The sequence below is a fragment of the Opisthocomus hoazin genome, chromosome 6 (genome assembly GCF_030867145.1).
Source record: "Opisthocomus hoazin isolate bOpiHoa1 chromosome 6, bOpiHoa1.hap1, whole genome shotgun sequence".
Lineage (NCBI taxonomy): Eukaryota > Metazoa > Chordata > Aves > Opisthocomiformes > Opisthocomidae > Opisthocomus > Opisthocomus hoazin.
In genome coordinates this window covers 2,586,283-2,601,312 of record NC_134419.1, presented here as the reverse complement: position 1 = coordinate 2,601,312, position 15,030 = coordinate 2,586,283, and the positions used below count along the sequence as shown (strand labels likewise).

The 15,030-nt window shown below is 51.4% G+C and overlaps 1 protein-coding gene across 2 annotated transcripts in view; it reads left to right on the top strand.

Annotated features, from left to right (window-relative positions):
- Nucleotides 1-2,394: 2,394 nt before the first annotated feature.
- DNAJC6 (DnaJ heat shock protein family (Hsp40) member C6) overlaps nucleotides 2,395-15,030 on the top strand; it is a 53,238-nt gene continuing 40,602 nt past the window's right edge. For both annotated transcript variants that reach the window (XM_075424289.1, XM_075424291.1), the window contains exon 1: nucleotides 2,395-2,617. In XM_075424289.1, the coding sequence (XP_075280404.1) occupies nucleotides 2,596-2,617 (22 nt within the window). In that variant the 5' untranslated portion in view covers nucleotides 2,395-2,595. The remainder of the gene's footprint in view (nucleotides 2,618-15,030) is intronic.

Below are 15,030 nucleotides of genomic sequence, written 5' to 3'. Positions count from 1 at the left end.
CATCACCGCTGCTGGCAGATCCAGTCGATTTTTGCTTTTTCCTTAATTCCCGAATAGGAGCTCGAGGGCCTCGGTCCCCTGTTTGGAGTAAGCAGAGACTCAGACACGATTAGGAGAAACAAAAATAAGGGTGATAAGCAGCGAAACCGCTGCCCGGGAGGTGAGAAAGCAGAGGCACGGCCGAGGGTCGGCCTTGGCGGCCGTGGGCGAAGGAGCCGAGCCCGGCGGGAGGGATGCGGGCGATGCCGGGGCTCGGGGTCGTGGCAATCCGGAGGCGGAGGAGGGATGCGTCGCCTCCACGCAACTCCGGCTGCGGGTGCGAGGGCGGGTAAATATCAGCAGGAAAAAGAGCTACGTAAGCTAGAAATTGAACTCGCTCTAAAAACAAAAGTTCGGAGGTCGAAAAGCAGAGGAATATGGGAGTAGTGCCCAAAGCGAGCGGAGACCGGAGCCCTGGCTTTCCCTGAGGGCGGCTGGCAGAGCTGGGCTGGCAGAGGGGTGGGTGACCCCGTCCCTACAGCCACAGCACCCCCCGAATCGGGGGCTTCACCCCAGCTGCTGGGGACACGCACCCACACCCGGCACGGCTGGGAGCAAACCGCCCCGGCCCCCGCAACGCAGCACGGGGCTGCTCAGGATTTCTTTGAGTTGCAGAACAACACAGAAACCATCAACATTCCCACCTTTCTCTTCTATTTGTACGTATTGTGCAATATCAACCCCTTCGTGTAAGGTTTGTAGTGTATTATTCTTTATGGAAGGTTGGGCAGAGAGGAACCTGATGAGGTTCAACAGAGCAAGGGCAGGGTCCTGCACCTGGGGAGGAACAACCCCAGGCACCAGTACAGGCTGGGGCGGACCTGCTGGAGAGCAGCTCTGTGGAGAGGGACTGGGAGTGCTGGGGGACGACAGGGTGACCATGAGCCAGCAGCGTGCCCTGGGTGCCAAGAAGGCCAATGGGATCCTGGGGTGCATGAGGAGGAGTGTGGGCAGCAGGGCGAGGGAGGTTCTCCTCCCCCTCTGCTCTGCCCTGGGGAGGCCCCATCTGCAGTGCTGTGTCCAGTTCTGGGCTCCCCAGTTCAAGAAAGATGAGGAGCTACTGGAGAGAGTCCAGCGGAGGGCTGCGAGGATGATGAGGGGACTGGAGCATCTCTCCTATGAGGAGAGGCTGAGGGAGCTGGGCTTGTTCAGCCTGGAGAAGAGAAGGCTGAGAGGGGACCTTAGAAATGCCTCTAAATATCTGCAGGGTGGGTGTCAGGAGGACGGGGCCAGACTCCTTCCAGTGGTGCCCAGCGACAGGACAAGGGGCAACGGGCACAAACTGGAGCATGGGAAGTTCCAGCGGAACACGAGGAAGAAATTCTTCCCTCTGAGGGTGACGGAGCCCTGGCCCAGGCTGCCCAGGGAGGCTGTGGAGTCTCCTTCTCTGGAGATATTCCAGACCCGCCTGGACGCGGTGCTGTGCAGCCGGCTCTGGGTGACCCTGCTTGGGCAGGGGGTTGGGCTGGGTGACCCACAGAGGTCCCTGCCAACCCTGACCATTCTGTGATTCCGTGATTTTATGTGTTTTCTGCTCCCCACGCTGCATATTTACAGCCCAGTTATTTTAACTTGTCCTCTTGCGTACCCGCCCTGGGGACCAGCACCTTGAGATCCTCTGTCATCTCCCCCTCAGCCATTACACCACTCTGCTTCCCCGGGGCCCTGTGCCGAGAGAGAGGAAAGCTGCTGGGATGCTCCGATACAGCAGGGATGGGGGATCCCCGAGGGAGAAAACTGGAATTCCCGAAGCCTGCTGGGAAGAAACGGCACTGGTAGCTTGTAACCTCATCGCATCTGTAATTGTGCTGTGATAATCGTTATAATGGCCTCGAGTTGTGCCAGATTGGATATCGGGAAAAGTTTCTGCACTGGAAGAGTGGTCGGGCACTGGACCAGGCTGCCCAGGGCAGTGCGGGAGTCCCCATCCCTGGAAGGGTTCAGAAAACGTGCGGATGTGGCACTTGGGGACATGGTTGAGCAGGCATGGGGGTGTTGGGTTGACAATTGGACTTGATGATCTCAGAGGTCTTCTCCAACCTTAATGATTCGATGAGAGGTTTGGGGGCAGTTAACAGCGTGTTTATGGCATCAGCTAGCACCAGCCTGCCAGGGCAGCCGGGGAGTGCCCCAGCTGTGCCTCGGCCAGCGAGCAGCCCCGTTCCCAGCCCTGCAAAGCTTCAGCACGCCGCATTCCCCCGAGTCAGCCCGAAGGATTTAACCTTCTCCAAAAAGCAAAAAAGCAGGGGGTTAAAAAAAAAAATAAATAAAAAAGATTGCTTCGGTTTGCACTTGACGGATCAGACCTGCAGGCTCCAGATCCCACTCCATGCCACATCTTAGAAGATGTGATCCCTCTGCCTCCGTCCTCATCCTTCCCCCAGTCTCCGTAATCCCAAATATAACGCGTCGGGCGCCCGGCGCGCGGTTCCCAGGCGTCAGGGCCCCAGCCCATGGCCATCGCCCCGTGACCCCGGGGAATGACGAGCGGAACGCCGGCGTGCGGGAGCGCTGCCGGGCTCCCCGCCGAGCTGCCGCGGGAGCCGGGAGAGGAGGATGCTCGGCTCTGAAAAGCGAGGTAAGGGAAGCTCAGGGGGGCAACGGGAGATGGTGCGTGATCAAATCGGGGATGTTTTTTATGGCAAATTCATGCTGAGTAATCAGTGGGAAGGCACGGCTGGGATCCTGCGGCTCGGGATAAAGCTAAAAATCCTGCTGTAAAGCCTCGTTACGTAAGCGGTTGGAGGGCTGGAAGCTGCTGCTCCTGGCAGGGCAGCACATCCCGCTCTCCCAGGGCGAGATAAGGCGCTGGAATTCGGCGATGCGTAACCTGGGCAGCCGGCGTTGGACAACCTCGAGCCGCCTCCCGCGCCGGCTGCCTGGGTACCTCCACGCGGAGCGCGAGCGCTTCGCCTCGCACCCCGACGCGGGCGGCCGGCGTATTTTAGGGCTGCGGCAGCCGCGTTACCTTCTGTGCAGGGAAGTGAAGCGATTTTCAGGCTTTGGGTCGTGTTTGGGGCTGGGATCTGAGCATCGCCGTGCTTCCCGCGGGGAGGGTGGTCGGGTGCATCTGCGACCGCGGAAACGCTGCTGTGAGATGCTGACATCCAGCCTTCTGCAGCGCACCCACTGCGAAGCCGACCTTCAACCCCCCCCCCTCCCTGTTTTTATTATGCTGAGATGAACACTGCGTTCCCTTTAAAAACCCTACCTCGGGCCAGCAAAGGGGAAAAAATATATAGCTAAATGCACACGTCGCTGCCTTTGCTTCGGTCTGGCAGAGGCAGCCCCAAGCCGGGGAGCTCCGGGAGGGGACAGCAGGGACGAGGGGGCCATTTCAGGTAGGTGTTCACCCCCCCCCAGCATCGCCGTGACTGTAAACCAGGAAATATTTAATGTTTTTCTGGCTGTCGCTACCACAGTCTTATTTTGGATACTGCCAAGGAGAAGCGGAGGAGGAGAGGGAAGAGGAGGAGGAGGAGGAGGAGGGCGAGGAATATTTTGGACAGGCCCCCAGGTCTGCAAACTCGAGACTTTATTCTCCTTCTGCATTTGGACTAGGGCCTCCATCTGCTGATATCCCTTCAACTGTGGATTTCTCTTAGTCATAGCCTTCCCTGAGAAAAAAAAAAAAAAAAAAAGGAAAAATAAAATAAAATCAGCGCGCCGAGTAATTCAGATGGCACAGGCAGCATGGAGGCAACCCGGGCTGCGCTATATTTAGCCGGCCGTGACACAGCCGCCTTGTTTATGGTCCCAGAAAGGCTCCCAGCCGATAGATGCAGCATTTCGGAGCGGCCGCAGCCTTTAAGGAGGAACCGCGCTTCGTCCTTGAGCGCCGGGTTTTGCCCTGCGCGCGCCGCCGGCAGCGTAAGCGCCAACGTTTAATTGCTGACCCGACTAATCCGCCTCGCGGATTAATCCCGGGGCCTCCCGCTGCACCCACCGTGCCGCTTGCTGCCCGTCCTCAAAGCTGGATTTTTTTTTTTGGGAGGGGCAGGATTTGCTAAAATCCAGCTCGCCTCGCTGCGAAAATATGGTGGCAGGCTGCGTGGGAAAGGGAATGGCTGGACCGTAGTGGTGGAGAGTTGGGCACCCAGATTCGCCGTCTGGGATTTGGGATCGAAATTGGGCTATCGGGGCTCGGCGCCGACACCACGGCGTTGAGTTTTACCTGCTTGGGTGCCTGAAATTCGCCTTGCAAAGGGAATTAGCATCACCGGGGCGGGAGGGATGCAGCCAAGGATATAACCCGAGCATCGATAACGAACAGCCGGACCCAAGCGGGGGGCTGCTCCTCTCCCAGGATGCTCCGGAGACGCGGAGGTGTCCGAGACCGCTGCGGAGCTGCACGCGGGGTCTGGTCTTTAGTGGGTGCGTGGCGTCCCGCAGCGCTCGGGTCTGGAGAAGAAAACTCCGGCTGTAGGGAACATGGTCTGGGGATCCCAGCTGTGACGTACCGGACCCACATACTGTAATTCCCATCCGCCACAAAAATTCGATTACAGGTGCTTTTTCGGGGGTTGGTAAAGCAGCCGTGGGAACCTCTCTGCAAATATTACTTTGTATTATTTATACTAAATTATAAATAATATTTTATGACCTCTACAGTAGTTTACATGACAGTAGTGTATGAGGCCCCGCTTTGATAGGCACTGTAAACAATATATAGAAATCTTTCTTCTGAATAAGTTCATGTTTTCAGTAATCAGGAATAATACGGAAGGTAAAAGGTACCGTTTACATCCCTGCATCACAGCTGGGAAGCAGAGGGATGGAGAAAATGGGTGTGCAGAACAAAATCATGCAGGGAGACTGAGGCGAGGGCCAGGATTTTCTCCAAATCCTCTGAAATGGGGTTTTTGCCGTGCAGGAAACTTGTGAAGTTTATTCCCTTCCCCAGACCATGTTTTGAAGGGAATAAACAATGACCCAAGCACTTGAATTCCTTTTGCAAGTAATAGTTTTCGTGGAAAGCTTTACAGAAAGAGCAATTTGCTTTGCAGCAAGCCGTGGTTTCTCCTCGGTACGAGGTCTGGGCTCGGGTCTCTGCCCCGGCGCGGGGGCACTTGTCGAGGCACCGCAGGGAAGGATGCAGGCAGGCTCTCTGCCTCTGCACACATTTACTCCTGGCATTCATTTTCCACCCCAACAGATTTTTTTTTTTAAGGTATTTAAGCTGAAACACATCCACGCAAAACTCCCAGCCTGGGAGCCACACGGCGTAATTATTTCAAAGCCACGTGGTACAGACGAGCCCCTGCAATATTACTTTCTGAGTTAACGTATGTGCTGATAAATTCTTTCCTGCCCTAAATGGAACTGAAAACCCGAGCTGGATCGGGGTGGAGCCGTGAGTTTCCCCCAGCTCCATCACCTCCCCTCGCTCGGGGAGGTTTGCAGCCGCAGGGAGAGCATCCCCCCGCGCCGAGCAGCCCTCACTGAGCTCTCACAGCAGCGCAGGAGGCATCGCCGGGAGAGGAAGATTGCTCTGAGTCCTTTCTGCTGAGTCAAGCACTCTTCACCCGGGTGTTCCAGGAGCTTTTCTGTTGCCTGGGATGTGTCTTGAAGGCATCCCAGCAACGCATTCCCAGACAAGCGACCAAGCTGTGGGATCCACAAGAGGCTGATTCCATCGGCGCTGTAGGAATAGCAAAGCGGGGTTTGTTACCTTGCGTGGTGTAAACGGGTCACCAGGAGTAGGCTGAGGGCATTCAGACCCAGTCCTGCTCCCCACCTTCCTTGAAGGGGCTGTAATGTCGCTGAGGACCAGGCTTCTGGCTCCTGCACCACTGAATTTATAGCCTGCATCTGAAGTCATGATGACCCGCTGCAAGCTATTCCCACGCCAATGCAATTGGGTGTCTCTCCCCTGGAATCGCGTCCAAGCTACTCTTCCAAAACTGCAGAGTGCCCTGCGGACTGACAACAGCACCCTGGGTGAGAGCACATGCAGCCTTGTAGAATCTGCTTGAACATCACTTTGGAAATGATGAGCAGACATCAATCTCTGAACCCAAATGGCGTCAGTTGGGTGCGATATGCAGGATCCCCAAGTGGGTAGATACTGTGAGCCGAGACAGATAACATTTTTTAATGTTTTAGACAGCAGCCAGAACAACAAAGCTGTAATAATACCATTTTTCCTATTAGTATGACATAAAAAATACGCTACCAAAATCTGTAAGAAGGTAGAACCACTTTAATGGGGATACGTTGGGTTTCTGGCAAACCTTCCGTGCTCAGACTCACCCGTACCTTCCTACCCTTCATCAGCTGGACCTCACATATCTATCCAAGGGATACCACCACTCTGAAGCTCATAGTGAGGGTATTTGTCCCCTGGCCCATTCTCCCGACCATACATCCTAAAATGGAGTAGCGATGGGAATGGGCGAGGGGGGCAACTGCCATCGGCACGGGCTGGCAGCGCCAGCTGTGATTTCCCTTCTGTTTTCATGGAAAGACTCGTTGCATTGAGGGGTCCTTGGTCAGAGCTACCTGAGAGCAACGACCTGACTATTTTCATGATATTGTTTGCTGCTGGAGTCCGACTCTGAGCGCAGCAGCGGCAGCTGAAGCCACCCCGTGATGACTCACTTGCTTGGGTATTTTTGACCCTTGTTTTTACCACCAGCCATTTTCCAATGCAAACAATAACCTGCTGAAAAGAAACTCAAAATTACCCTTCGGGCTTCTGCTATGTGTTTGAAAAAGCAAAGATCTGGGCATTATCTTGTTCTAAATGCAAGTGCTAACGCAAGCTGCAGCTATGCATTACAAGTGCAAGCGCTGAGTAATTCGTCTTTGCAACTCGTTGCAAGTTGCGAGCAGCCAGGTTTAAAATACAGCTGAGATTCTTCCAAGGTACCAATGATGGGTTGTCCACCTCTGCCTTGGTTAATGAATGTAGAACTTTGCTTGCTGTTAATGGAAATGTCTGTGGGATTCTGAACTCGTGCCTTACATTCTAACAGGGATTACACATATACATATTTATTTTGCAGGCTTGCAGACAGGCTTTAGGAGGGCTATGCCCAGATTTTTCCTGGTATTTAGGCACTCACCTCACAGTGAATGGGAAATGATGAATGAACAGTAGTTAGGCAGCAAAATATCTGATTTTTACCTGAATATCTGATTTTGGCCTGAGGAATTGTATGAGCGGCTGTACAGCCTCCAATTTTCCAACAGTTTGCAGGCTGGGGACTTCCTCAGCAAACAGTGATACGCTCCTGCCTAACGGCCCCTTATAGACTGGGTTTTTTCCCACACATTTCATAGAATCATAGAATCATAGAAAGTTTTGGGTCGGAAGGGACCTCTAGAGGTCATCTAGTCCAACCCCCCCGCAGCGAGCAGGGACACCACTAACTAGATCAGGTTGCTCAGAGCCCTGTCCAACCTGGTCTTGAATGTTTCCAGAGATGGGGCCTCCACTACCTCTCTGGACAACCCGTTCCAGTGTTTCACCACCCTCATTGTAAAGAATTTCTTCCTTATATCCAGCCTAAACCTACCCTGTTTTAGTTTAAAACCATTACCCCTCGTCCTGTCACTGTTGTCTCTGCTAAAAAGATTGTCCCCATCTTTCCTATAGGCTCCCTTTAACTACTGAAAGGCTGCAATCAGGTCCCCTCTCAGCCTTCTCTTCTCCAGGCTGAACAAGCCTGTATTTCTCCACTCCCTTTGTGAAGCATGTACATTTTTAGCATCTACAGCAGCCTTTGGCAAGCAGCTCGACGGCTCAGTGTTGCTGAGGAGCCAGTCAAAGCCTTGAATACTCCGAAACAAAGTCTTGGGCTGAAGTGAGTAAGCTGTGTATCATCCCTGACAGCACTTCAACAAGACTAAAAGGCAAGAAGTAAAAAATATGCAGACACAGCAACACACTTCATGGTGTGTGCTGTCACGGAGAGGAAAGGACGGGAGAGAAGATAATAAGAGCATCAAACACTAGGCACATCCTGAGTCATCGGAAAACAAAATAGTGATGAGCGGGCGTGCAGGCTCACCGGTGTGCCCCAATCGATTTGGCAGGTGGGCAAGGCCAGCGCAGCCGTGCCGAGGTTCCTGACAGCGCACGGTCAAACAGCCCCACTCAAACTCCACAGATGCTCTCAGGATAATTATACTCAAGTTTTGGTACTATCACTAGAAGGAACACTTTTGTGGGAGTGGTTGCGATGCTTTCTCTGCCATCAGTGACCCCGCCAACAAGGGTTTCCTTCTACAGATGCTTGCATAAGGACCATGAAACCTCTAAAATGAAATTACAGTTGTTGCTTGACAAATGCTCGTGAATATGTTTTTCAGTGTCCACCCACTGAAGAACACATTCACTGGAGCTTCAGCTGCTGAAGTTCCAGCTGTCCACGAGGCACTGAGTACTGCAGTGAAGTTTCACTACAGCAGAGCTCGAGGCTTCCTCTGGTGAAGGAAAGCAAAGCTTTCACTGAGTCTAACACTTAGAAACAATGCGAACTTTTTCAGGACCACGTTTGCTTTTCGTTAGAGATGAACAAGGCAGGAACAGCCAGTTTGGAAGTCCCTGAATATCGGGGAGGGGGGTTAACAAAGGATTAGGTCATTTGACCCCAACCCCTCCACCTGGATCCCCCCCCAAACCAGCCCTACTTGCCTGTGGCGTGCTGCATCCCACACCAGTAATCTATGCTACACCGCCCCGCGTAACCGCTCCTGATTTCTCCACCGAACGCTGGCACGGCCATTCCCACGTACAGAGAGAGGAACCACATGGCCACCCTTGGCCCCAGGCCAAACACCACTGATTTATCCTCAGCATAAGTCCGGATACTGGTTTGAATTCATATTTCTGGCTCTGTACCGAGGGCCTGTACCCGTTTTGCTCTCACGTGCCCGCTGCCAGAGCAGTGCGCGGGAATCGATGCTCCTGGCCAGCCCATGGCGCTGCCCAAGTGAGGAATGGAGCCTCTAGATGGGAGGGCGAGAAGTGTGACCCTTGCTGTACAGCTCACACACGTCCTGAAGGCATTTGTGCTTGACCCACGTCTCACCTGAACAGGAAAATGTGAGGAGCTGCTTCTACGGGAGGAGGAATCACGACAGGTTGGCTCCTGGAGTTTTATTTTGTCCGCTATCACCACTGCTACGACAATGAACTGTCTGGAAAGAAACCCTCACACATCCTTCCCGATCACCTCAGTGCATTCAGAGCCTGCAAGAGGGGAGGCTGGTGCCTGTAGATAAAACACAAGAGTGATGGGAAGGCTCCTGCTAGAGGGAGGGAGGGTCTGGCTAATACTTGGGGTAGGACTCCACCGAAGGTCAAGGTGGGCTCAGGCTGAGGGTCTGGCTATTTTTAGAGAAAATTATTCACAGAATCACAGAATGTCAGGGGTTGGAAGGGACCTCTGTGGGTCACCCAGTCCAACCCCCTGCCCAAGCAGGGTCACCCAGAGCAGGCTGCACAGCACCGCGTCCAGGCGGGTCTGGAATATCTCCAGAGAAGGAGACTCCACAGCCTTCCTGGGCAGCCTGGGCCAGGGCTCCGTCACCCTCAGAGGGAAGAAGTTCTTCCTCATGTTCAGCTGGAACTTCCCATGCTCCAGTTTGTGCCCGTTGCCCCTTGTCCTGTTGCTGGGCACCACTGGAAAGAGTCTGGCCCCGTCCTCCTGACCCCCACCCTGCAGATATTTAGAGGCATTTCTAAGGTCCCCTCTCAGCCTTCTCTTCTCCAGGCTGAACAAGCCCAGTTCCCTCAGCCTCTTCTTATAGGAGAGATGCTCCAGTCCCCTCCTCATCCTCGTAGCCCTCCGCTGGACTCTCTCCAGTAGCTCCTCATCTTTCTTGAAGTGGGGAGCCCAGAACTGGACACAGCACTGCAGATTGTTTAGAATCACAGAATCGTCACAGAATGGTGTGGGTTGGAAGGGACCTTTAGAGGCCATCTAGCCAAACCCCCCCTACGGTAAGCAGGGAGATCTTCAACCGGGTGAGGCTGCTAAACCTGAAGACACTGTTTTTTCTAAGCTGGCCTCAGAGATGAGTTTTAAGAGAAATGCTTTGGTTGTATATGTAAAAGTTTATTCATTGCCTCTTGTAAAGGTTGAGACTGATTTGACAATTGCTATTTTGATGGGAAGACAGGAGGAGAAGACAGGAGGAGGTATTTTGGTTCTGGTTTTCTTAGGACAAGAAGTAAAGCAAAAAGGGTGATATCACATAGTCTCCCGGTGACCTCACGTAGCTGCTGTGATTTCTGAATTGGTGCCTTTTTTTTAAAAAAAAAAACCCCAAACCAACAAAAAGCCTACGACTCAGTTCTGAGGTGGCTCTCACCATGGCTTTGCATTTGTTCCTCACTGCACTAAGCCTTCCTCAGGAGGGAAACACAGTACCCTAAGGTGACAAGAACCAGGTGAGTTGAATGGAGAGCAGCAGATGCAATCAGGAGGTAACACTTTCTTGAAGCTAACCCAAATGATGCTATATGGCTTAACTTTTTAAGACATTTGGATTATGTTTGAACACACCAGGCCAAAAATAAAATAGAAGAAGGAAGATATTCTTTATCTGTGGAAGTAATGACCCGCAACGCAGTGGTGTTATTTCTTACAGTTCATCTGCGCTGACGGTAACTGGGGTGGTCCTAGCCCAGACCAGGAATTTGCTGGCCGTAATCAATTCAATCAGGTTTGCTTAACCAGGGTTAAATAAGTGGCTCTTAGTTAGAGTTCTGGCAGCTGTGAGGGCCTGGAGCATCCTGGGGATGGAGGTGCTGGTGTCAGTGTTCCTTGGAGAGGTGGGTAGTAGGACAGACCTTTCCCCTAAGAGCAGAGGGAATGCATACTTGCCAGAGTAAGATTGTGATGGCGTGTGTCGAGGAGGAAAAATGTGGTGATGTTCTTGCTTTTCTGTTGGAAGGGTGCTGTAGGCACTAGGGTCAAAGCTGACCCCTGTGGAAGATGTTCTTCCCTGTCTGGTGGGGCTGAGCTGCTGGTAGCAGGGTTGTGACCCCATGGCTCAGCTCGGCAAGGGTTGGTGATCAGGTTTGGCCTGTGTTTTTGCTGGGACATGGGGCTTCTGGGGGTAAATGTGATACTGAGATAGGCACAGCTGTCAGTTCTACACCCAATGAGTTTTCAGGGCAGGAAAGATGTCTGTGCTACACCAAATTTCTGAGGACTGACTAGATGAAGTGCCAAAATGTCACATGCTACTTTGCTACCTAACATGTACAGCAAAGGCTGTGCTGTAGGTCTGGGCACTAAAACCAACACAAAAAGGTGGTCGTTGTTACTTATGCAGACCATCAAAGGTTTATCAAACTGCTTCAATTTAGTAGATGTTCAAGCCTCTTTCTGCTGGCAGGATGGCTCATAGTGCAGCTCAAATCCTTGTTAGCGAGGCAGTGAGTGGTGTGGTAGGATACTGGGTTGCTCTAGGGTTCTCTACAGGGTAACCGTGGCTGAATGCCATGGGTGCTCCCTCCAAGATTTCAAGGAACGTAAGCAGAGTTAAAGAGCTTGTGCTGGTTTGTGGTTTTGAAAGCCCATTTTCTAAAGTACTTGTTAGAGAAATGTTGAAGATAGGTTAAATTCAGGAGTCTGTGAATTAAGGTTATTTGATTAGGATCTGAGTGCTTGGAAGAGGGAAAAGGCAAAAATGTTAATTCTCTAGAGGAAGTTTTGATGGTCCAGTCTCCTATTGTGAGGAGCAAGGTGCATGCAAGCATGAGGAGACAGCAAGAGGAAAGAAATTATTGTAGCTTGGTCTGCAGACAGAAGGAGCTGCCCTGTGCAGCAGTATGAAAATGGAAATATGAAATCTGCTGGAGGAATATCAAAGCTGACTGAGCAAGTGTTATTTTTCTTCATAACCCATGCATCTTCTCCAGGCAGCGGTAGCCGGCCATATCGTACAGCATAGCTGGTACTTCCCATCTACTTACCTACGTACGCACACCTGAGTTCGGATTTCTTGTAGGAACACTTCGTGCAGGGAGAGTTCATTGTTCACAGTGTTCTAAAGGTGTTGCTCCAGATATTAAATTAATTTTCAAGCTATATTTGTAATTTGCACAACACTGCCTGATTTGAATGTGTTCAGGAAGAATTGGGAGTATAATATTTCACCTTAACTGTTCATCTAGCTGGAGGGGAGGTGGAAAAAATGAAATTGCACCTCAGTACAGTCGGTGCTTGATTACAGCTACGAAAAGAGACTTTACCCAGGAGAGGCTGCAACCCAGACAGAGAAAAGCAGACAGAGAGTTCGAGGTTGGCAAATCAATCGACTTTTCCAAGGTCAGTAATGGGGAAAGAGTTTGTATCTCTGGAGTCTGGAGCAACATAAAGTCCTCGTTAGCATGTCATTAACACCTCCCAGAGCCTTAATGGCACCTGCCAGCCTCGACATTCAAACAGAATACAAACATCTATATTGTTCTGTGGTATCCTTAGCCACTGCTCAATAAATCTGCAAGGATGTTGAGGAATGTTTCCAAGTAGCTGTTTCCCTAGATCCTTCTTCTTTAATTTCTGAAAGTCATGTGCAATTTAACATGTTATTTGATTTTGGGTTTTGTATATAGCATTCTTTACACTGCAGACCTCCAAAAGAGAGAAATCATGTGGCCCTTCATTAGCCCAACTTAAAGGGAGAATCGGGGGCAAGGCAAATATTGCTTAATATGTTCTTTTCAGCTGAACTTCCCATGAGGCTGGAAAATGCATGGAGAAGTGCAGCTTCAGCGGAATCCCACACAGCATGCTTCCCTAATCCCATCCCTTTGTGTTTGTAGCAATGGTAATTACAAGCAAGGATGGGATTTTGAAGTCTCTTTCCTCCTCCTTCCCCTGCCCTGAAATCCCCCCGGGAGGCTGCGCCGTCCCTGCTCCCTGCCTGCCCTGATGCTTTGCAGAACCCTCTTTCTCCAGGCTGGAGCTTCGGGCTATGGTGGCGATTCCCCTTTGGGACTCCGTGGAGGGAAAGCAAGCTATCACTCCCCAAACTCTGGGACAAATTTAGAAAGAAATTAATTAATAATGCTTTCAGCAAAGAAGAGCAATTTTTTTTTTCTTTACAAGTACGACGGTAGTCTGTCTGCTGCAGACACAACAGCAGCATCAACACTGGATAGGAACCCTACACCTACCTGAAAGGAGGTTGCAGCGAGGGGGTTCAGTCTCTTTTCCCAGGTAACAAGTGGTAGGACAAGAAGAAATGGCCTCAAGTTGCGCTAGGGGAGGTTTAGTTTGGATGTTGGGGAAAAATTTCTTCACCGAGAGGGCTGTCAAGCATTTGAACAGGCTGCCCAGGGAAGTGGTTGGGTCGCTGTCCCTGGAGGTATTTACTTTTCAATAGATGTAGATGTGGCACTTAAGGACATGGTCTAGTGGTGGACTTGCCGGTGTTACATTTATGGTTGGACTGGATGATCTTAAAGGTCTTTTCAACCTAAGCGGTTCCATGATTCTACGAAATGTTGAGCCCAAGGCATGCTGTGAGGCTCCACTGGGCAGCAGCAGTGAGACTGTGGCTGGGGAAGTACAGTTTCCGGACCTGCGCCGGTACTTGGAGGAGGGTGAGCTATAATTCCTGCCAGAGAGAACCTCTGCTTTTGCTCGTGCCCGTCTCTCAAGAGAACTTTTTCAGTAGGGCTTTCCTTCTGCTGCCTAACGTGGACAGGCCCTTGCTACTCACCGGTGAGAGATGACTTCTGGGTTTAGGATACAGAGTTATCTAAGCTGAGCTTCTTGAGTTGGTGGATAAAGGCAGCAGGGCAGGCAGGTGACAGTTAAAGATGGGGCACAGGTTGGTGTTGTGTTGTGTTGTGCCAGGTTCCCCAGCTCCTTCCCTCTAACAGCGCTTGCCTCCAGTGCGAGCATGCTTGAGTACTCATGGAAAAGTTACACGGCCTTAATGTGCCCCCTTCACCCAAGAGCCTGGGTTTTTTTTGTGTTCAGGCCGTTAGCTGAGCAAGCAAAATAAATGAAAATCCATGTTGACACCCCCCCCCCCAGATTTCCCATTTTTATCCTAGAGCACAGGAATTGTATCCCAGACTGGCTGAGAGACTAACAGACGTGATCCCTAGTAAAAATACCCACGCTTTTATCTTCTATTTTCTCTTTAAGTTGCTGCATACTGGGGCTGAGAGGGAGGGGGACCCATTCCTGTGGTGAGCATCGCAATCTGCGCGTTGCTCCGTATGGACCAATGTATGAAGAGCCCGGTAACGAGGGGGTAGAAAATACACGATTCTGAACTTGAGTTCAAGCTGTTACCGCTGCTAACTGTGAACTGTTTACATCAGGTTAGTTCATTTTAGTTTGCTGCTTGTAAATCTGCTTGGCTTTTTCTGAGAAAATTCTGGGTCACAGATGTACCTTGTCTGCCCTGTCATATAAAATCGCAGGAGTTTATAAACCGTGGCACAGGAGAAGGTACGGCCGTGCCAGATGCCTGCTGCCCTGCAGTGTTAAGCAGGGAAGTTTAAGCCCTGTGTCGGTAATATTTCAAGTTCTGGTTATCGCTGCGGAAGTGCTCGCTGATGTTATTGCTGTAGAAGCAAACCCACACTATTTTTCTAAGCAGGGTACTTTCCATCCCTTTTGTAAGAGATATAAGGCATGCGTGTGCCTGGAAGCTATGGCATCTTTCTGCCTTTGTTTTTCCTTATTTTAAAAAGAAATCTGTTTAGAAGGGTTTAATAGCGGTCATTTCCTCTGGAGCATCCCTCATTCCTCTGCTCCACGTACAATGAAATTATGATCTACTAGCTGTGGCTGCGCAATGTGTCGAGCGAGGTACTGCCCATCAGTTGTCCAAGGACACGCTTCGTGTTGGTCTGAAGTCTGTTTATGTGCGAACAGCTAAAAATAGATTGGCGAGACCCAACAGCAGAAACGGCTTAGCGAGAGGCGGTAGGGCTTCTTCAGCTGGGTGCCACCGCTTTTCGGCTGGCGGTCGCCCAGGCTGGGGACGCTGCGGCTCGGGAGCCCT